Source organism: Mustela nigripes, chromosome 12, assembly GCF_022355385.1.
Source record: "Mustela nigripes isolate SB6536 chromosome 12, MUSNIG.SB6536, whole genome shotgun sequence".
NCBI classification, from domain to species: Eukaryota; Metazoa; Chordata; class Mammalia; order Carnivora; family Mustelidae; genus Mustela; species Mustela nigripes.
Genome location: NC_081568.1, coordinates 30,785,429 through 30,807,836, shown reverse-complemented (window position 1 = coordinate 30,807,836; position 22,408 = coordinate 30,785,429). Strand labels below are relative to the sequence as shown.

Here is a 22,408-nt window from a genome sequence, read left to right as displayed (position 1 = left end):
CCTCACAGCCTGTTCTGAGTTTAGCTTTTTCTCTGAATGACATGGGAGATCGGTAGAATTTTTGACTAGAAGACTGACGTATGTTAGTATATTTTAAACAGGAAGAAATTACAAGAGTGAAGAGCAAAATTAAAAAGGTTTGTTGAAAGCTATTGCAGGAAACCAGCTGTGTGCAGATGGATAGAACAGGTAAAGGGTCAAGCATGAGTCAAAGATTTGGGGCCTACGCAACTGGAAGGCTGGAAATTGCTACCAACTGAGATGGAGAACACTTTAGGTAGAGCAGGTTGAAAGAAGAAAAACAATAGTTCAATTTTAGATTAAGTTTGAGATGCCTATTTGACATTCACTTGGAGATGTGAAGTAGGAAGTTGGTGTTATAAGTCTGGAATTTGGCAAAATGATTTGGGATTGAGCTGTAAGTTTGGGAGTTGTTCAAATGTAGGGAATGTTCACAGTCTTGGGGTTTGGTGGGATCACTAAGAGTTAATGTAAATAGAAAAGGTAACATCCAAGACTTAACTCAAGGAATTTCAACAGAAAGAGAAAAGGTCTAGCAAAAGAGGAAGAACCGGCAGAGGACAGCAAGAAGTGACAATAACGCCCTAGAACCTCACTACTCAAAGTGTGGTCCATGGATCAGTATCATTGGGAAGTTAGAACCTCAGCCTCTAACACAGACCTACTGAATCAGAATTGCATTTTATGGGTAGATTCTATGGGTGATCTGTCTACACTTCATAATGTGAGAAGAACTGCCCTAGAAGATAAGAAAATAAACCCTATCAAAGAGAAAGGAGTAATGAACTGTTTCAAATGTGTTAATATGTCAAAGAAGAAGGACTAAGAAGTAACCACTGCTGGCTTTATCATTGTGAAGGTCATTGGTGACTTTGACAAGAGAAGTTTTGCTGAAGTAGTAAGCAGAACTGCATGACTGAATTAGATTTTAGAGGAATTGAAAATAGCCAATATGGAAAATTCTTTAAAAGGAATTTCACTTCTAATGAAGACAAAGAAATTTGTAGCAAATGATTAGACAAGTGAGGCCAAGAGATTTTGTTTTTATTATCTAAGAAGGAAGGAACAACTTTATGTTTGGATGGAAATGATCTAAGGCCTACCTCTGAAATAAGTTGAGCCAAAGAACATTAACATCTGTCTTACAGTTATACCTCCTAATTCAACAATGAAAAGGTATCCAAATATGTTTTGTGCACCTTTGAGACTACAATGAGAATTATTTTGCAGTTCATCAGAAGGTGAATTCATATACTTATTATGTATGGAGTAAGTTTCTTTAAGATTATTGTTGAAGACTAAGTCACTGACCATCACCTAAAGTCATACAGTGTGAACAGTTGTGCTTCTAAAACACAGGAAGTTTGGTGTGATGTTCATATACACCAAGATATACTTCAAAAAATAGCAAAATGTTTTAAACTTCTATGCAATAAACATGTGTTAACTGCGACTATAGCAGGAGAAACTTAAATGAACCATCTACAAAATCGTAAGTGTCCATTGTAGTTTAGTTTTGACTGGGACAGTATGGGATGTTGAAACATGTAGTTCTTTGTCACTGCCTCAGTTTTCTCCTGGAAATTGAAGCCATCTTCCCTAGGAATGCGTAACTATTCACTTGGTTAGTTTGCATGTCTTAAAAGTGTTGTCTATCCTATCTTTGTTATCAAAAATTGTAAAGATGTAGTAGAAGGAGCAGGGAGACCTGAGACCTAGGTTCGTGGTACTAATCACTGCCACAGACTATTTTTGTGATTTGGGGCAAATAACTTGATACCTTTGGATCAGAATTTTCCTGTCTGCAAAATTGGGCTGCATATAGGATGTTTACCTTTCCTTCCATTGTCAACATTTTATAATCAACTTAATGAGGTATAACTTACAAGTGATAAAATGCAAGAAGCAAATATTTTAAGCCTGTAGTTCCATGAGCTTTGACTTTTGTATCCACTTGTGTAATCACTTCATCAAAGAAGATGTAGAACATTTTCACCTCAAGAAAATTCCCTCATGCCCTCTTCAGTCAATTCCCTACTGCTTGAGAAGCAACCATTCTTCAGATTTCTCTGACCATAGCTGAATTTCACCTGGTCTAGAACTTTATATAAATGAAATCAGACAGTACAAACTCTTTTGTGTCTCTTTTCATTCAGCATAATATTTTGGGGATGTATTTATGTTGTTGCGTGTATTGGTAGTTTGTTCCTTTGTATTGCTAACTAGTATTCCTTTTTGTGAACATACCACAAATTATTGATCAATTCTTTTATTTCTGGACATTTAAGTGATTTCTAGTTTTAAGCTCTTCTGACTAATATTGCTCCTAAAGTCTTATGTAGATCTTTTTGTGGACTATTTTGTCACTGATCTTAGGTAACTAAGTAGAAGTGGAATTGCTGATGACAGGGTAGATGTGTGTTTACTTTTATAAGAAATTGCCAAGCAGTTCTCCACACCAATCAGGCTGTTTGTACATTAAGAGTTCCAGTTGCTGCCCATTTTCATCAACAGTGCAAACTAATCGCATTTTGAGTTTGCCACCCTACTGGGTTAAAGTGGTCATCTACGGTCACTGCTAAAACGTTTATTGCCTGGTTCTAAAGTTTTAAATTTTGTGAGTTTTTGTGATTTTTTTATTTTTGTGACTTTTAAATTTGAAAGAGTGGTGATGAAACTCATATATTTTTTTTCCTTCTGTTCTACAACCAAGGAAAAAATGTTTCTGCTTGTGAAAGGAGAAATTCAACTGGGGAGATTTGTGATGAGAAGTCGGGATGTCGTTCTGACACAAACTTTCTTGGATGATTTAAAAGCTCTGCCAAGTACCTACGCAAAGGGGGAATATTTTGCATTTTTGGAAACCTATGGAACCCACTACAGTAGCTCTGGGTCTTTAGGAGGATTCTATGAACTAATATATGTTTTGGATAAAGCTTCCATGAAACAGAAAGGTATACTTGGAAATAGAGTTCTAACTTCTAATGCTGTTTTAACCAATCATTATTCCTTTTGCTAATCTCTCTCAATGGCTAAAGGCTTTAAAATAAACTCCTATAACCTGCTTCTTTGAGAGAATGCTCTCCCTTCCCTTGGTCATCTAAAACCCTATCAGACAATAAATTGACTTGGTCATATTAAACAAGATGACTTGGTCATGCACTATTGAGAAATGAACAAAATTATACTGTAATTTAATATCAGCTGGGGATACTGCTTTTAGTGAAATTCTACTTAAAATGTGAAAAAAGTACAAGAGACATAATTTTTTTCAAGAGACATAATTTATATAATCTATTTCTTAATCAATAAACCAGTTCAATTATATGCATGAAAATCATCTTCCAAAGGGTTCTTCAATATTGGAAGTAAAATGATGTTCTAAATTTCTTTTAGGGAGGAGGAAGAAAGTAATGTTAAGATTATATACATATAGGGTCTTAAAGCAAGGGTAGAAAATCAGTTTACTTCATCTTACGACAAGTCTAATCACAAGGTGGTAGTTGAATTGGGTCCATGTTAGGTGGATTCCTGACCACACTTGAAACGTGGGAAGAAGGCTATGGTTGACCATCAGTGTCTGCCACATATACAGGAATGGTCTATGTACTACATAGTTAACATACTGGCCTAATGGCTTCATTTAAGATTTTTAAGAATAAAGTAGATGCAAAGTGACTGTGTTAATAAGTTTTAAGTATTTATTTTGTGAGTCATTACGTCTAGTTATAATATTCCTTATAAAGGAGATAAGTGCCAACATAGCTCCTTTCTCCACCCTCAGCTTTTTTCAGTGTGTCTCTTAGGGAGGGAAGTGTTGCCCAAAACCTTTTCCATGGTTCCTTCCCTGTAGCCTCTGTGTCACATGAAGAATGGGATATGGCTATGAGCTTAAAGTATGACATTGCCCACACAGTTGATAAGCGCTTTATAGATGGAACCAATATGGCCAGAACAAATTGTTCTTGATGCCTCAGTCTTGAGCAGAGAGAAACACAGACAGGGAGAGTGAGTATGGGTTTATTTGGCTTATACTGCCCTACAGGGCTATATCCTGTGAGATAGAATAATGAAGTTTCATGAGTCTTGCCTGGTAGGCTATTTTAATAGATATCACACGGATGAGGGGGACAAGAGGATTATGTCTTGAGTAACTTGAAAATCAGAAGGGAAAGGCTCGGCAAGGATGATCAAAACACAAGGAATACTTCAAGATAAGAGTTGCTTTGGTGAAAAAGCTTCATGGGCTGAAATCTTTAATCTTGGATAACTCAGACCTAGCAACTTAAATTTACTTAGCATCTGGCCTTAATAGACAAGGATCATTAGGTCAGTTCTGGTACCTTTGAGAGGAAAGCCATCTTTCTTACTTCTGCATTAGAAATACCTGAGAACCAAGCCATGTCCTACCCCTATATTTGGGCTGTCCAGACCCTGTCGGAACATTTTTCATGCTCTACAGCGGAGGGAGAGAATCTGAGCTTGTTGGGATCACTTAGGTATTTTCATCCCCATATTCAGAATCGAAGTCTTTATGCCTCTTAGGTTACAGTTGGAAATTTAGTATTCTGGATTTCTAGGGTGGTCTTCCATTTTTATCCACCCTCTCCCTTTCTTTTTTTTTTTTTTTTTTTTTTTCATTGACCCTCTCCCTTTCTCAAGAGGAAAGCCACCTGACATTTCTCAAGCTCTCACTAGTTGTGGATACACAAAAAATATTTGTTGAATAAATGAATTCCTGAATGTTCCAGATCCCAACTTCTGAATTTAACCATGAAACCCTAGGTTTAATTTAACTTCTCCCTTTCCTTTTTCATACAAAATAGCAAAATCAGAATTTATTTGTGATGTTGATAGATATTATTTAATAATTTTCAACTAACTATATTAAACAGGTGTTGAACTAAGGGATGTAAAGAGATGCCTCGGGTTTGATCTGGGTTTTTCTCTGAAAGCTGGAGTTGAACTCGAAGGAAATTTTAATAAAGATGGTTGTTCAAAGACGGGTAAAGGTAATACTGGTAAGTATGACCTAAGTCACTACTTAAAAAAAAAAAGGAGGATTTTTTTTTTGTCAATGAGATTGTCCGTGAGCACTGTGCTCTCACTGTAAACTCTCCTTATTGTCTATACTCTTTGTTTAAAAAAAGTTAAAGTGCTTCAAAATTATTTTATCTTTACAGTAGTTTCCAAACCATTATAAACACAAGCAACCCAAGGACATGTATTCATTGCATTGTGCAGGTCACACAACACGCAGCTCTGGGAAAGGCCTTTCCTCGGTGGTCATTGTAGATATACATATTTATCATGACAATGGTAGAGGGCCAATGATAGAAAAATATCTCTAGGAAAGATCTCCTTTCTTCCCCCTTATTTTAACAAAGCTTCAAATGGGCTAGTGGCAGGACCTTGTGTGACCTTTAAGGAAGGAGAAGACCAAAACCATTCCCCTAACTCAGCCTTCCCCCTGACTCAAAACCACCAATCCACCTTCATCCAATAAGTCAAAAGGTACAAACTTCCAGTTATGAGGTAAATAAATCCTGGGGATACAATGTACAACATGATGACTTGAGTTAATAGTATCATGTGATATGTTTGAAAGTCGCTAAGCATGTAGATACTAAAAGTTTTCATTCCACAAAAAAATAAATTTTTTGTAAACTCCATGAGGTGATGAATGTTAACTAATCTTATTGTGATAATCATTTTGCAATATATATATATAATATATATATATGTGTCAAGTCATTATGCTGTATACCTTAAACTTTTACAGTGTCAGTAGAGTTCAATAAAACTGAGGGGCAATCTCAATCCATCCTTAACACTCAATCAGTGCATAACATTTTAAAAATATAAATATCGGGGCACCTGGGTGGTTCAGTGGATTAAAGCCTCTGCCTTCAGCTCAGGTCATGATCCCAGGGTTCTAGGATCGAGCCCCACATCGGGCTCTCTGCTCAGTGGCGAGCCTGCTTCCCCCCTCTCACTCTGACTGCCTCTCTGCCTACTTGTGATCTCTCTCTGTCAAATAAATAAATAAAATCTTTAAAAAATAAATAAATGAATGAATGAATAATAAAAATATAAATATCTTTGGTATAAATGTTGCTTGAATTGTTAATATTTAGCATATTTACAAGCATGTGGTAGTGCTGGAGTTCTCAATCTTTAATCTAATTTGAGAGCATTTTCAGACATACAAAGGGTTGAGGCTCACTTTTAAAGAATCAGATGACAGTGGGGAGGCAGAGAGAAGAAAGCCTGATACTTTAAAACATACCAGCCTCTAACATGTGGCCATTATTGGAAACCACTGATGAAATGCAAAGAAATCTGAACTTGCCATCAAATGTCCTAATTTCAATATTTGGCCCTTAAGCTAGTCTTAAGCTAGTCACTCCACCTGTCTGATCTGTTTTCTCACTTATAAAAATGAGGAAGTATAACTAAAAATCTTTAAATTCCTTTCCAGTTTGAAAAATTTACAGTCCTGTAAGGTTCACAAATTTTGTTAAAAGTGGTTTAGTCTGGAGAGAGAGACTGAAGGAGAGAGATAGTTAGGAATGTGAGGTAGAAAGAAATTTTTCTTTCCACCTGATTCTTTTTTACACTCTTTGATTTTTCATAATTTTAAAGTAGTTTAAAACAAACTTATATAAAATCTAATTAGGAAGGTAAGTCTGAAACCAAAAATATATAGTGTAGCCCAAAGTCATGTGTACTTCCTATGTGTGTTTGTACATAAGTGATGACCTCAGAAACATCAATGTATCTCAACTGTCATATTGTTTTTATTTTTTTAAAGACAATTGAAGCCTCATAAAAATTGCTAGAGATTTGGGGTAAAAAAAAATTACATAAATAAAATTCAATAAATATACTAGACAATACTTTATGAAAGGGTTCTGTAAATGTTAATCAAATGTCGCAGGACTATAAATGCTTCATTTATATCCTCTTTTTCTTCTCAGTAAACATGAGCCGTGATGGCATCATCGATAACGTTATTTCACTCATAAGAGGAGGAACCCCAAAATACGCATATGAACTGAAAGAGAAGCTTCTCAAAGGAGCCAAGACGGTTGATGTAACTGACTTTGTAAATTGGGCCACTTCCTTAAGTGATGCTCCAGTGCTCGTAAACCAAAAAGTAAGGCATGTTTATTGTCAAATAGAAGACTTTTACATATTCTTATTAAACGTAACTGTGGGTTCAGATGAACAGTTAACTTCATCTGAAAGAGATGTGCGCATTCCAACACACTCCTATCTCTTCCCCAGAAAAAAGCAGGACAGAGAGGAGAGGTGTGTGACTCCAGGCATCACACCAACCCAGGCTGAGTTTGGGTCTCTACCTTCTAAATATGTAAACTTCTCTGACCTCTGCAACACTAAACCCTCCAGGGCTTTATGTTTGTTTTGAGGATTTAGTGGCATTGCTTGCATAGATCCCCTAGCACAGACTGGCACAAAATAGGTGTTCAAGAATTATTAGTTCCCATCCATCTGCCCCTGGTTATCCCTTGCTTTTAGGGGACTTCATTGCAGCACTTCCAACACAAGAGAATCATGAAGGGCCTTCACGAAAGGGAAGTTCATAAGGTCTCAGAAAATAAGACCAATGATGAGAAGTTCTTAGGATCCAGAATTTCTTTCTTTTTTGTATCTTGATTATAGCCTTCTGATTATAAACCCACTAGTCCTTATTTCTTGGGGAACCAAATTGCATTGTAATTGTAAAAATATAAATGCTAGTCTCATTTAGCCCCCTCACTCTCTCTCCAAACTTACTAAAAAAGGTATGTGTTTTCTTTTATCCCTTATTGGTTTCCTTGCTTCCTCTTGTAGCTTTCAATTTTCCCTGTAGGTTTCATCGTTTTCTCTAAGGTCAGATTTATCTTTGATGATCCTCGACTTTAGTTTGATTAACTTCAGTTACAGTCATGTTGGCATTTTGATAGGAATAGTTACTGGAAATTTTTGTTCCTTCATCCCATTTTACTGTCTTTAAAGAGTGAATGAAGCTACCAAAATTATTACATTTATGTAGAGGGAGAACTCAGAACTGGAAAATTATAATCTACTTTTTGCTTAAGGCGTAGAAATCTAGCCATTCATAGATGTGCTAACATATCAATGAAACTTCAAATACTTTGCCCCAAAAGGAGGACAAACAGGGAGAAAAAGTTGGCCAAAATAGCATGTCTATATATAAAGTTAAAGTCAGAAGGGACCCTTTTATTTTATTATGTTTAAGTCGCATTTAAATTCGTTATTTTGAACTCAGGAAAAATAAATCTATGTCAGAAAATAAATGGAAAAAAAAGAATTCATTTAGAAAGATGTTTATATCCACATACACACTTAAACTGCCTTGTCTTCTCAACCCTACAAAGGAAGTTCAGCTGTCCTTGTAGGGATGCAAGATAGTTCTCTGAGAAGGCCTTAATCATCATCTGTCATAGTCTAGAGCCAATTTTTTAAAAATCTCAAGTAAATAAAACATCTGCTGAAGATTCACTACTAGATTTGCTACAACTATTCAAAGACCTTCATCAACTCTGTTTGGACAGTCCCACTGGCTGGATGCAAAATATAGTCTATCTTATTCTGAAGGCAAATATTGATCTCCAGATTTTTAGATTAGTGAGCATTCCATCTAAACTACTTGTTTAAGTTTCTTTCTTCATATACTAGAAGCCTGAATTTTTTATATGAATGTTCTACATAAGAAAATGATAGCTATAGTAAGTCACCGAGAAACTACTTTTAAACATGTATCTTCTTATAGATGAAGTGCAGAAAATAGTAAAATGCTATGTGTTTAATTGACATTGTATGGCTTTTAAATTCCTAAAGAGATATGATATATAATCTGGTTTGACCTTAAAACAGATTGCAAGTTATTTTGATTTTATAAATCTAGAAGAAATGTTTTTCTGGGTTAGAAGCTATTTCAAGGGGTAATTAAACAATCTGTAATCACTAATTAATTCTTTGTTACACTGAAGCATTCTCTTGTCTATGGATGACATAGGGATGATCTTAATTTTAATATAGTTGACCCTTCTATTTAATTATTTAAAGAATTGGTGAAACCTCTCCCCACCTACCCTAAACTCTTACCTGGTTTGTGTTTGATCCTCTGAGCCAATTAAATCAATTATCTAGGTATTTATGTTACAAATAGCTTATCTTGAAGAAAACAGTAGGAAGTTATATTACTCTAAAGAATTTTATGAAGGTTTTCTAAGTAAAACAGTTATATACAACATAACATAATATACCATAATATATTTTTCCATGCTAAAGTAACTATGAAAAAACTAAAATAAAAAAATAAAGTAATTAAGGCCATGCTCTACTAAGTAGTACCTGTCACTTTGATTTTTGCTTCACTCATATGCTTCAGCAGACGCTAAACCGCTTCTTTGAGGAATGTGTTAACCCAGCCCAAGAACTTTTCCTCCGCCCTTCTTCATGTAGCGATAGGGCCTTGTCTTCAGTATTAACTTTTGTCAGAACTTCAACTTTCTTGGAAGTATATAAATTCAGTTTCCAGCTTCCCTGAATGTTAACACAATATTTCTTTTAGCTCAATGAATAGCTGAACTTGGTTTCTTCTTCCTCTTCTCCTTCTCCTTTTTTTTAAAGATTTTATTTATTTGAGAGACAGGGATCACAAGTAGGCAGAGCAGCAGGCAGAGAGAGAGAGGGAAGCAGGCTCCCTGCTGAGCAGAGAGCCCAATGTGGGGCTTGACCCCAGAACCCTGGGATCATGACCTGATCTGAAGGCAGAGGCTTTAACCCACTGAGCCAACCAGGTGCCTCTGAACTGGGTTTCTTCTTAAGCTCACTGCTACAGACTAGTTATAAAAATGTCATCTGAAGAAATTACATTAATTAATGATGGCCAGAGAGATCTAAAGTGTATTATTTCCTCTAGAGCAAAGCAGCAGAGATCAGTACAGCTGGTGAATAGCAGGTTGGCTTCCTGTAAAACCCTGTCTTGGCATTATAAAAACCAAAGTTACATAACCCACTACTTTATTTACTAAAGGGATGTTACATAATACTACCGTCTCCTTTATGAGAACTCATGGGAGACACTATTCTTTAGTCTCAGTGTTAAGGATCATTTTGTTTCTCTTGGGAATCGTGTAAATACTTCTTATATACATGTGACTATTACATTCAGTTGTCTTACTCAATGCCCTAGAAAATTACCCAAATTTATGACCCAGCTCATGCCAATGGGTGGGTCCTCCTGGCATGAATTTTGTGTTGCTTTTGCCCTCATCTTGCCTCTTCCATCCTCCATTCTCCCTTTCTCATTTCCCTCAACCAAATTTACCCTTCAAATGCACTCACATGTCAAGCTACATTAAGCTCTTTCTGGGGCAACTTGAAGCATAATGAACTATTTACCTGCCACTTTTGTTATATTGTGCAACTCTTAGCAGTGATCCACTGATGTCTTTAAAGAGCTGTAGTACAAGTGCTCTGAGCTGTCACCATTACAGTTACAAAGATGTAGCGAAAATCATTCCGAACTCTCTTGTATAGGGATGAAAATAACACTCCTCTATCAACAAACTACATTTGGCACAAAGTTTAATTAGTTTGGAAGCCTGTGAGAAAATTCAATGTACTTCACATTAAATTATATTTCCATTAATTTGTATGTTGGCAAGTTTTGTGACAGATTACCTCCACTGAAAGTATCTACAAATGGTAGACAGAGTTAACTAGGATAGGAGAAAAATTAGAACTGTTTTCTTAATTAGTAGAGAGCTAAAGTTCATCAGAAAAATATGTGGCTCTTTAGGAACACTTCCCAAAGTCCATTTTTTTGTTGTTGTTGTTAAGATTTTGTTTATTTATTTGACAGAGATCACAAGTAGGCAGAGAGGCAGGCAGAGAGAGAGAGGGGGAGGCAGGCTCCCCACTGAGCAGAGCCTGATGTGGGGCTCAATCCCAGGACCCTAAGATCATGACCTGAGCTGAAGGCAGAGGCTTAACCCACTGAGCCACCCAGGAGGCCCCCAAAGTACATTTTAATTGTTCCTTGTCTTCTTGTGGGACTTTTGCCTGCAGGGTTTGAGACTCCTCTCAGACAGTGATCACTGCATGACCTTCGTCTTTATCTCTTGGAACACTGCTCATGCATTTCATCCACATGTAGTTTCTCCATGACCCTCTATTCCTGTATCTTAGATTATCTGGCCTTGACTTTCCTTTGAAGGGTAGAACAAGATAAATTTCTTTTCCTAAAAACCAAAATAACTCTGCCACATGCTTAAGTTGTTCATGCCAATGTGGCCACGTTGGTAAGAGGCTACTTTCTTCCAAATAAATAGAACATTGTTGAAGTCTAAGTCCCATATACTAACTCATAAAACAGAGTGTGCTGGTGAACATTTATGTGGACTGTGGAGGTTCTTGGTATATTTTGGATACAAACCTATTCCCACTTTAAAGTATAATAAATGTTTTCTTTCACTTGAGGATTTTGACACTTTATGATACATTTTTATAGCAGACATTCTCTTGTGTACTTTTTATTTTGAAATAATTTTAGATTTACTGTAAAATTGCATAAATACTACAAACAGTAAAACTACAAAAATAGCACAGAGTTCACATACACCCTATAAACCAGAAGCCCTGAACATTAACAATTTACATAACCATCATACAATTGATCAAATCAGAAAAGTAACACTGTCTAACCTTATTTAAATTTCACCAGTTTTTTCCCCTAATACCCTTTTTCTTTTGATAAGATCCAATCAAAATCCTACATTGTAATCAGTTGTCATGTCCCCTTAGTTCCCTCCATCCTGGGACATTTTCTCAGACTTTTCTTATCTTTCATGACCTTGACATTTTTTTGACTTGACATGTTTTGATGAGTTTTGGTCACCTGTTATGTCAAAGTTCTCTCAATTTAGGCTTAGAGAAGATTAAGGTTATGCATTTTGGTGAGAATACCACAGAAGTGATTCTGTGTCCTTCTCAGTACATCATGTCAGGAATTATAGTGTAGATTTTGTGTATTTCTTTCCACTATAGTTAATGTTGTTGTGTCCTATTTAAATCTTTCTTTACTTCAAGGTCTTGAAGATACTCTTCTATATACTATCTTCCAGAAGCCTTATTGCTTTGTTTTTACTTTTGTTTCTACAGTCAATCTAGTTTTTTGTGTGTATGTATGTGTGTGTGTGTGAGTGATACAAGTTTCAAGGTCATCTTTTAAAAAATCTATTATGAATATCTCATTGTCCTAGAAAAAATTTGTGTTATTGATCTTATCTGTTTCAATCAGATATCAGTCTACTTTCAAAGTACTATGGCTTTTTTACTGAGATGATTCAAAGATTTGGGACCCCTGGCTGGCTCAGTCAGTAGAGCATGCACATTTGATCTCAGAGTTGTGGGTTTGAACCCCATGTTGGGTGGAGAGATGATTTAAAAATAAAATCTTAAGAAAAAAAGATGATTTTAAGATGTACTCTATTTTTTGTTTTTTGGGTTTTGGGTTTTGGTGTGGGTTTTGTTTTGTTTTGTTTTAGCAATTTTACTCTGATATGCCTAGGTGTGAAAAGAAAAATTGTCACCTTGCTTCTCATTCCTGGGGTACCTTGTTGTCTTTCACAGGCTTGTTTCATTCTCAGCCATTAGCTCTTCAAATACTGCTTTTTTTTTTTTTAAGATTTTATTTATTTATTTGACAGAGAGAGATCACAAGTAGGCAGAGGCTCCCTGCTGAGCAGAGAGCCCGATGCGGGACTCAGTCCCAGGACCCTGAGATCATGACCTGAGCCGAAGGCAGCGACTTAACCCACTGAGCCACTCAGGCGCCCCAAATATTGCTTCTTAAATAGTTTCTCCTTCTGGGACTCAAACTATGTGGGTCTTTCACTTTCTCACTCTTGTCTTTTATGTTTCCTCTTTCTGTATTTCCTTGTCTTTTATCTCCTTATGCTTTGCTGTCAATATTTTCTTCTGAGCTATATTCCTTAAATATAAGTTCCTTAACTTTGCTTCGTTTGTATCACCGTTGCTATGTAACCAGTCCACTAACTGGAATATTATAATATCAACTTATAATAGTTTTGTTTTTTTTCAAATCCTCTATTTTAAAAAATAATTTCCAGTTTCCTGCTAAAATTGTTGATCTCTTCTTTTATTCCCCCTGCTCATGTAAAAGTCTGGTCACTTAACCATGGCAACCTCTCAGCTCTGCTTCTAGCTTCTGGTATTCCTACTGGTTCTATTTCATGTTGCCTTGTTCCCTTGTGTACCTAGTTATTTTTATTAGGGGTTGGATACTATACTTTAAAAGTTGTTCTATGAATAGCTTGAGGCCTGAGATGATTTTATTTGTTTCTGGGGTTACAGTGTTTCAAGATTATTGTGTTGTGTGTTTTTTTTTTTTTTTATTTTTATTTTTGAAGTAGACTCCACACTCAGCATGGAGCCCAATGAGGGGCTTGAACTCACAACCCTGAGATCAAGACCTGAGCCGAGTTCGAGAGTCAGATGCTTAACCAAATAAGCAACCCAGGTGCCCTCAAGTTTATTCTAATGCAAACTAGACTAAAGTATTTTCCAGAGCTACCCCACTTCCAATTCCTTCTTACTTCTAGGGCTGTAGTCCTTTGGGTCTCAACAAAGCATGTCTTGTTTTCCTTTGCTGTTCCTGAATACCAACCTTCTTTCCTCAGCCCAGTAATTTGTGCTACTTTACCTCAGCCCCCCTACTGCCTATTCCCAAATTAGGAAATGTGTCAAGGGGACTGTGGCCCCAAAACACTAGGCTCACCTCACTGCATTTCCACCTCCTCCCAGATCTTATTCCAATAAGTAGTCTCATTAGTTCTCCAGGGCGATCAAGCAGATTTATACTTTTGGTTTATTTATTCATCTTTTGTCATTGTCCTCAGAGGAAAAAAAAAAATCAGTTGACGTTTAATCCATCATTACTCCTATACAGGAATTTCTGGTATTTTTTTTTTAATCTCTTCTTTCTTGAGTCTTTGGATTCCAATTTCTTTTAAGTTTTGTGGCCTTCTGGAGCACCCAGGTGGCTCAGTGGGTTAGAGCCTCTGCCTTCGTTCAGCTCAGGTCATGATCTCAGGGTCCTGGGATCGAGCTCCACATCAGGCTCTCTCCTCAGTGGGAGCCTGCTTCCCACCACCCCCCACTCTCTCTGCCTGCATCTCTGCCTACTTGTGATCTCTCTGTCAAATAAATTTAAAAAAAATTGTTTGTGGCCTTCTGTTTCAAAGTGTTAGACCATGCAAGGGCCTCAATTCCCAATGATTTACTTACTCAAATAGCTCTTTAGAGTCATGCAATTGAATTTGCCTACGTAGACATATGATACACACTTCCAATATATGTTATGGTCTCCCCCATAGAACTTCTGTATGACTGGAATATTCTTCTTTCTGGCCCAGAACCCTCAAACTCTCAAATCTCAGCTTAAGGGTCATTTTCTTGGAGAAGCCTTTCCAAGCTTCCCTGCATCAGTGGTAACAATTGTGTATCTAACTCCAGGAATTTAAGTGTGCAGAATAAATAATTTTACTTCATTTTCTTTAAGTCTAATTAAATTTGACATTGAAATAGTCTCCCTGCAAAAATTTCTCAGTGAGTTCAGGCTTTTGGGTTGGGGGCGGGGTTGGGGCAGTAAAGAATTTGTCTTTAGGAGCTTTCTGTTCTTGGTCTTACACTGAAACCCTCCATGTCAGCAAGAGATAGCGAGCCCTTGACTACCTAGTAGAAGAGAAGAGGAGCAGAAAAGACAGCAAAAACAATTCACAAATAGCATCAATACATGATCTTGTGAAACATTTAAATCTATGGTTGTGCATTTTTAAAACACATGTACCCATCCCATATAGCACCTACCATAGCTTCCATTTTAAGTTTATCGGTATGATCAGTTTAATATCCGTCTTCTCATTTCCACAGTGTGATCCCCATGATCATAGAAATCATGCCTAGTTTTGGTCACTACTATAGTCTTTTTTTTTTTTTTTTTAAGATTCATTTATTTATTTTCGAGAAAGAGGGATGGGGGAGGGGCAGAAGGAGAGAGAGAATCTCAAACTGACTTCCCACTGAGCACAGAGCCCTCCCGGAGCCAAAACCAAGAGTCAGAGGCTCAACCACCTGAGCCAACCAGGTGCTGCAGTCTGTATGATTATTTTACTGTCAGTCTTCTTACCTCCATGATGCGATCTCCATGATCACAGAGATTATGCCTAGCTTTGGTCACTACTATGACTAACATGATATCTGCCAATACCAATCATTAAATAAGCCTCTGTTGAATTAACGAATTGATTAAAAAAAAAAAAAAAACTAATTCAGTGAGTGGGATTGCACAAGCCCCATCAGTAGAAAAAACCCTAAAATTAAATGGTTTGCTATCTTGTAGCTATCTCCTATACATAATCTGGTTCCAGTACACATAAAAGATGCACATCTAAAGAAACAAAATTTGGAACGTGCCATTGATGATTATATCAAGGAATTCAATGTGGCAAAATGTGACCCGTGCAAAAATGGAGGTACGGTGATTCTGCTGGATGGACAATGTCTATGTTCCTGCCCCATCACATTTTCGGGGATTGCCTGTGAAATCAGTAAACGAGTAACTTAAGGTAAGAACAACTTATGATATATTATTAGAAACAAAACTGCTTTTTGAGGGTATTTAATTTGAAAATTAGCCTTGAGTTAATTTGTGAAAACATTCTAGATTATCCAGGTAAACAGAATATAAAAACTGAGTGAATAATGAAAATGGACAAATCAGACTTTATATGTCACTGAGCATGCAATTTTATATCTTCTACCTCTGCATTTAAACAGAACTATGAATAAAAATTTTTTAATTGTAATGATTGACCCCTGAACAATGTGAGTTTGAACCGCATGGTTCGAAATCTACTTCGATGTGGATTTTTTACACTACAATATTGTAAATGTAGTTTCTCTTCCTTAGGATTTTTTTAATAACATTTTCTTTTCTCTAGCTTACTTTTTTATAAGAATTACTATATAACACATATACCATTCAAAATGTGTTAATCAACTATATTATCAGTAAGGCTTCTAGGCAAGAGGAGGCTATTGGGGGAGGCTAATTTGGGGGAAATAGCAAGTTCTACACAGATTTTCAACTCTACAGGGGTCAGTGCTCCTCACCCCCACATTATTCAAGGGTCAACAGTAATTTTTTTAAGCAAGTAAGCAAAATTCCTAATCTCTCTAAATTTTTTTATATTTTCCAGAGAATGTTTTCTTCACGTATTCTTATAAATACCCTTGAATAAGACCTATGTCTTTTGGGTTCACTTTTTCAGATTACAGGAAACAGGGATAATCCAGCTGTCACCACAATTTTGGTGGCTGTTTATGAAGATCTATCATTTATCATTGTTAAAGATACAAAAGTCTCTCAAGATGTCCAGAAACTATTGTAGCAACCTAATTACCTTATTGTTTTTTTTTAAAGGTTTTATTTATTTATTTGACAGAGAGAGAGAGAGACCACAAGCAGGCAGAGAGGGAGGCAGAGAGACAGGGGGATGCAGATTCCCCGCTGGTCAGAGAGTCTGACATGGGGCTCGATCCCAGGAACCTGAGATCATGACCCGAGCCGAAGGCAGTGGCTTAACCCACTGAGCCACCCAGGCACCCCCCTTATTGTTAATATTGTAATGACACTAACACTATTGTGACTCAGTTTATCACTTCCTTTATCCCCTCTGCTTCTACCACTTGTATCCTTTCTCAGTGCCTCCTGCATTCACAATTCCCTAAGACTAAACGGGATGTCATGGTGTACCACCCAGATCTCCCTTCAGGATCAAGTACCCATCCCTCCACCTCCTAGGAGTGCCACCTGCTGATATTTCACACACCATTTCAGTTCTCAACGGAAATCACCCTGCGACAAAGAACCAGCCACACCCAAGGTTGTGCTCCCAGCCTGAGGGAGGCTCATTATCTGCTAACTGGTCAGTGTGGTCGGCATTTGATGGGCCAGCCCTCTTGCCTCAATGAAGACAACTCAGAAGTGCCATCCAGTTTCAGAGCTCCCCATGTGATTTGCCGAACCCTCTGTTGCAAGAGCATCACAATTAAATTTCCCCTTATTCCTAATTTTGCTTTCCACATTCCTCATATATTTTTTCCCCCAAGAACCCACACTAATAAATATGCTGCATACAAACTCAGATTCTCAGAGTCTATTTCCAAGGGAATACTATCTGCTACAGAATCTGATTGGATCAATTGAGCATTACTCCATTATCTAATACATAGTGTTTCTAAAGCAGAATGAGTTTCTAATGATAGCATAAACTCCTGGACTTCCTTATGTCTGTTCTATATATAGTGGACATTTGCCAAGATGCTAATTTTTATTCTAAATGGATATGGCCACAGTAGCAGGGCCAATTACCTAAAACGTGATTTTTATGTGTTTGCTTCAATTAAAAACAAAAACTAGACAGAAGATGCCTGGGACCCATGGACTCACAGTAAGATAACACATATAAAAGACTAATGAAGGACTTGAATTTGGAGAAAGCATTCAAAACTATTTGGTATTATTATCATTGATGCTTATTTCTACATCTTTTTTATATGCAAGCAAATAAGAAAAAAAACACATATATTTAGAGAGAGAGACTTAGAGAGATAGAGATATCCTTCCTTTCCCATTTTTGTTCTTTACCCAATGGTAGTAAATTATATATGTTGATCCATGTCTGGCTTCTATCACTTACAATAAATCGTAAGAATCTTTCTTCATCATTTGTTTATTATTATCTATTTCATTTATTTAAAAAAAAACAAAAACTAAATGAGAAATATAAAATAAAACAAAAAATAAATAACAAAATAATAAAAAATAAAACAAAAATGGTTCACGCATTTCTCCCACTCCATCCTCACCTCTCACAACCATCAATATATTCTCTGTATCTATATGAGTTTTGTGTTTTATTTGTTTTCTGGCCTTTGAGATTCCACATATAAGAGAGATCATATAGTATTTCTCTTTCTCTGTATGATTTATTTCATTTACCACGATGACCTCAAGGTCCATATATGTCATTCATTTTTGTGGCTGAATATTTCATTATGTATATACACCACAGTTTCTTTATCCATTTATCCATTGATGGACCCTTAGGTGTCTTCCATGTCTTGGCTATTGTAAAAAATGTTGCAGTAATTATAGGATAGGGGTGTATATATCTTTTTGAGCTAGTGTTTTCATTTTCTTCAGTTAAATACCCAGGAGTGGAATTGGAGGATCATACAGTAGTTCTATTTTTTATTTTTTTAGGAACCTCCAAATGTTTTCCATAGCAACTGCACCAATTTATATTCCCACCAGTAGTGCACATGGGTTCACTAGCATTTGTTATTTCTTGGTTTTTTGATACTGGCCATTCTAACAGGTGTGACATGATGATAGCTCATTGTGGTTGTGATCTGCATTTCTCTGATAATTAGTGATGTTGAGCATCTTTCATGTACCTACTGGCCGTCTGTATGCCTTTTTTGGAGAAATGTCTATTCAGATCTTCCGCCCCTTCTTTAATCAAAAAATTTTTTTGCTATTAAGTTGTATGATTTCTTCATATATTTTGCATATTAGCTGCTTATCAGGTATATGGATTGAAAATATTTGTCCCATTCGGTGGGTTCCTTTTCATTTTGTTGATGATTTCCTTTGCTGTCCAGAATATTTCAAATTTAATTTAGTACCACTTGTTTAGTTTTGCTTTTTTTCCCTTTTGTTTCTGGTGTCATTTCAGAAAATCATTGCTAAGACCTGGGTCAAGGAGTTTACTATCTATGTTTTCTTCTAAGAGCTTTATGGTATCAAATCTTACATTCAAGACCTTAATCTATTTTTAATTAATCCTAGCCTACTGTATTATTTTCTTACTTTTATCTTCTTAAGGATATTAAACACATTCATTTAGGAGTCTCTCTTAAATTTTCCAGAATATGTAGTTTTGCACTGCAATTGTTTTGTCTATTAAGTCTACAAATTCATTCTCATGGCATTTTTTTTCTGTGTACTTAGTAATTTCTTATTACAGGTTTAATCCTCAGTGAAAATTGCTCTGGTGAGAATCCTATTACTCTGAGTATTCTTAGGATTAATTTGTTTATTGTGAGGCCCTGTTGTTTTCATTCATTTTGCACCAGTTTTTTGTGTAAATTTCTTGTTTCAGTTTCCACATTTTGTATTTCATGCATAAAGAAGATCAAGTTCCCTCCACCAATATACATAGTAGTTTTAAGGATGCTAGTATCTTCTGGCTGACTTTTCACACCTGACTCAGGATGGTCCACCAGCTCCTTGATGAACTCTTTCTTGCAGAATCTTTCTCTCAAGAAATATCTTCCAGACACCCCATTTTCTGCAAAATGTTCAGTTCCAGTGTCCCATTTATTTTTTATTAATTATTTTTATTAACATATAATGTATTATTTTCCCCAGGGGTACAGGGGGTCACCATATCATATATCCTCCCCAATGTCCATAACCCAACCACCCTCTCCATAACCCACTCCCCCCTGAAACCCTCAGTTTGTTTTGTGAGAGTAAGAGTCATTTATGGTTTGTCTCCCTCCCAATCCCATCTTGTTTCATTTATTCTTCTCCTACACCCTTAACCCCCCATGTTGCATCTCCACTTCCTCATATCAGGGAGATCATAGGATAGTTGTCTTTCTCCGCTTGACTTATTTCGCTAAGCATGATACACTCTAGTTCCATCCACGTTGTCCCAAATGGCAAGATTTCATTTCTTTTGATGGCTGCAGAATATTCCATTGTATATATATATACCACATCTTCTTTATCCATTCATCTGTTGATGGACATCTAGGTTCTTTCCATAGTTTGGCTATTGTGGACATTGCTGCTATAAACATTCGGGTGCACATGCCCCTTTGGATCACTACTTTGTATCTTTAGGGTAAATACTCAGTAGTGCAATTGCTGGGTCATAGGGCAGTTCTATTTTCAACATTTTGAGGAACCTCCATGCTGTTTTCCAGAGTGGTTGCACCAGCTTGCATTCCCACCAACAGTGTAGGAGGGTCCCCCTTTCTCCGCATCCTTGCCAGCATCTGTCATTTCCTGACCTGTTGATTTTAGCCATTCTGACTGGTGTGAGGTGATATCTCTTCATTCTGCTTCTATAGCACATCTGTACTTGGTAGCACTGCCTGATTCTTAGAAAGAGAAAAAGAATGACTATGTTGTCATGATCTCGGGGACCAAGTATTAAATGCAGGCATGGTAATTATGTGATCAGATATCCGTGTTACCGTGTTACCAAAGGTACAAGGTTTGAGAAGTAAAGGTTTTTCCTCATCCTTGAAAGTGGATCCTAAAGATGCAGGAGTGGAATTATTATAAATTTTTTAGAAAAATATGGAACACTTCATGAATTCGCATGCCATCCTTGCACAGGGGCCATGCTAATCTTCTCGGTAGCATTCCAATTTTAGTGTATGTGCTGCTGAAGCAAGAAAGGGAGTGGAATTTTTACACTGCATGTTTCCCTATTTCTTACAAACTCACAACCATACAGTTACTAATCACAGAATTCAATTCTCAATAATGATTTTTTGTTTTATTGATTTGTGAGGGACAGTGCCTTTCTTTAGAGATGTATGCAGGGTGTATTATCTTTCTTTTTAACCATTTGGTCCTTAGATCCTTAGTTTTCTTTGTAGAGCCCTGGAGAATGAAGTCAGAGGCATATCCACCATGCTGGGGACACCCAATGTGCTGGTTTTCTCCTAGAATTGATCCCTGAATGTGGAGTGAGGTTCTGCTTCTACCTCTAGAATACAGGGTTTAAACCATGGTCTCTCCTATACCAACAAATACCTGATTGTTTAGTTCAGGAATTAATGGTCAGATACCTTCAGGATGGCCTCAGATTACCTGATTGTTTAGTTCAGGAATTAATGGTCAGATACCTTCAGGATGGCCTCAGATACAAATAGAAGGCAATATTTACATTCAAAAGATCATTGAACCTCTGAATAACTGTAATAAATGAATAAAATCAGAAAGTAGTAATAATAGGAAATATTTATGTAAAATGTATACTTTTTTCTGGATTCATTCTGAACCATTCAAATACTCAAAATCTCTTTCTCTATGGTGAATTAACAGATAAATGGATTTTTCCCAGACAACAGAATTTCATGGGAAATAGCATCAAAATGTTTATATTTGTACCAGTGCTGCTGATATCATGTGGAGCTCATTGTATGAGTAGAATCTAAAATGTCTTCCTGCAGAGTTCAGGAAATATAGCAGAAAGAGAGGCTCAGGCTGGGCACCCAGCTGTGCAACCTCTGTGGTTGCCATATTGAGAAGGATGTGGGTAGGTCAGACCTGAAGATGGTTCTTGCGTAGCTTTTCTTAGCAACTCTGATGCTGTGGATCCAATCCCAGCAGGCACAGTAGTACATGGCCTCATCTTCTTGCTCTAAGAAATTTACCTTCAAGGTTGAAGTAGAAGTAATAGCATTTTTAGTTGCTTCAAGTTTGTTTTTCTTCCCACCTAAAGAAACTTGAGTATAGCTTGTCAAGACATATGTTAGATGTTCTATCTCCTGATGTGGTTTCTGCCGGTACCAGTGTATGACTTCATTGGTAAAGTCCTTAGAGGACACCTTGCATAGTATTTGGGCACTCTTATATCTTGCTCTGGAAATTGATATTTCAGGTTGCTCCAACTTCACCTGCCCAAGGCCAACTGCAAAGCAAAGAAGAGAAATTCCCATGAACAAATGATACAGAAAAAGGCAACGATAAAGAATTTCTTGATTCTCTCCTGTAGACTGAAGTGCCTTGGGATAACTCACAAGCCCAGAGACAGGAGAAGATGACTGCTTCCAGAAGTGGCATCCCGTTGACCTGGCTGGCTCCCCAGTGACAAGGTAAGAAGTGAGGTCTTTGTTGGCAGGACTTGACATGTCAGTGGCAGGAGGGCGGGGCTTGTTTGGGTTTCTCAGAAGTGGTGGCTTAGATAGTTCTCTGAGGTTGTTCATGATTGGCCACAGATCTGAGCAGTCTGGGGCTTCCTGTGTCCCATCATTGCCGGGCAGATGGGGTGAGAGTATTCCCTATCTGCTAGGAAATATCTAGTATGAATGTGTCTGTCTGGGGTAGGACAGGATGGTTCTCATACCCATCAGCCATCCCTCTGGGATCCCATACTGCAGAAGCATTGCTCAGAATCATGAGGAACTGCCTGCTGTGCTCAGCCCCTATGTCTGTCTGTCTCTGACTTGCTGTTGA

At 37.0% G+C, this 22,408-nt stretch overlaps 1 protein-coding gene, 1 non-coding gene and 1 gene segment (V, D, J or C); 1 reads left to right on the top strand and 2 right to left on the bottom strand.

Moving 5' to 3' along the window:
• Window positions 1–17,868, top strand: part of C9 (complement C9) — a 49,498-nt gene extending 31,630 nt beyond the window's left edge. Inside the window, exons 7-11 of the mRNA XM_059417042.1 lie at window positions 2,735–2,975; window positions 4,917–5,042; window positions 7,002–7,180; window positions 15,482–15,707; window positions 16,847–17,868. Of these exons, the coding sequence (XP_059273025.1) occupies window positions 2,735–2,975; window positions 4,917–5,042; window positions 7,002–7,180; window positions 15,482–15,706 (771 nt within the window). The 3' untranslated portion in view covers window position 15,707; window positions 16,847–17,868. The remainder of the gene's footprint in view (window positions 1–2,734; window positions 2,976–4,916; window positions 5,043–7,001; window positions 7,181–15,481; window positions 15,708–16,846) is intronic.
• Window positions 17,869–19,266: 1,398 nt separating this feature from the next.
• Window positions 19,267–22,036, bottom strand: LOC132027493 (probable non-functional T cell receptor gamma variable 11). The segment is given in 3 exon segments: window positions 19,267–19,480; window positions 21,500–21,863; window positions 21,973–22,036. Coding segments are annotated over 3 exon segments (621 nt in total).
• Window positions 20,516–20,618, bottom strand: LOC132028943 (U6 spliceosomal RNA). Its single transcript, XR_009407598.1, has one exon. It is a non-coding gene; the product is annotated as a U6 spliceosomal RNA (small nuclear RNA).
• Window positions 22,037–22,408: the final 372 nt, after the last annotated feature.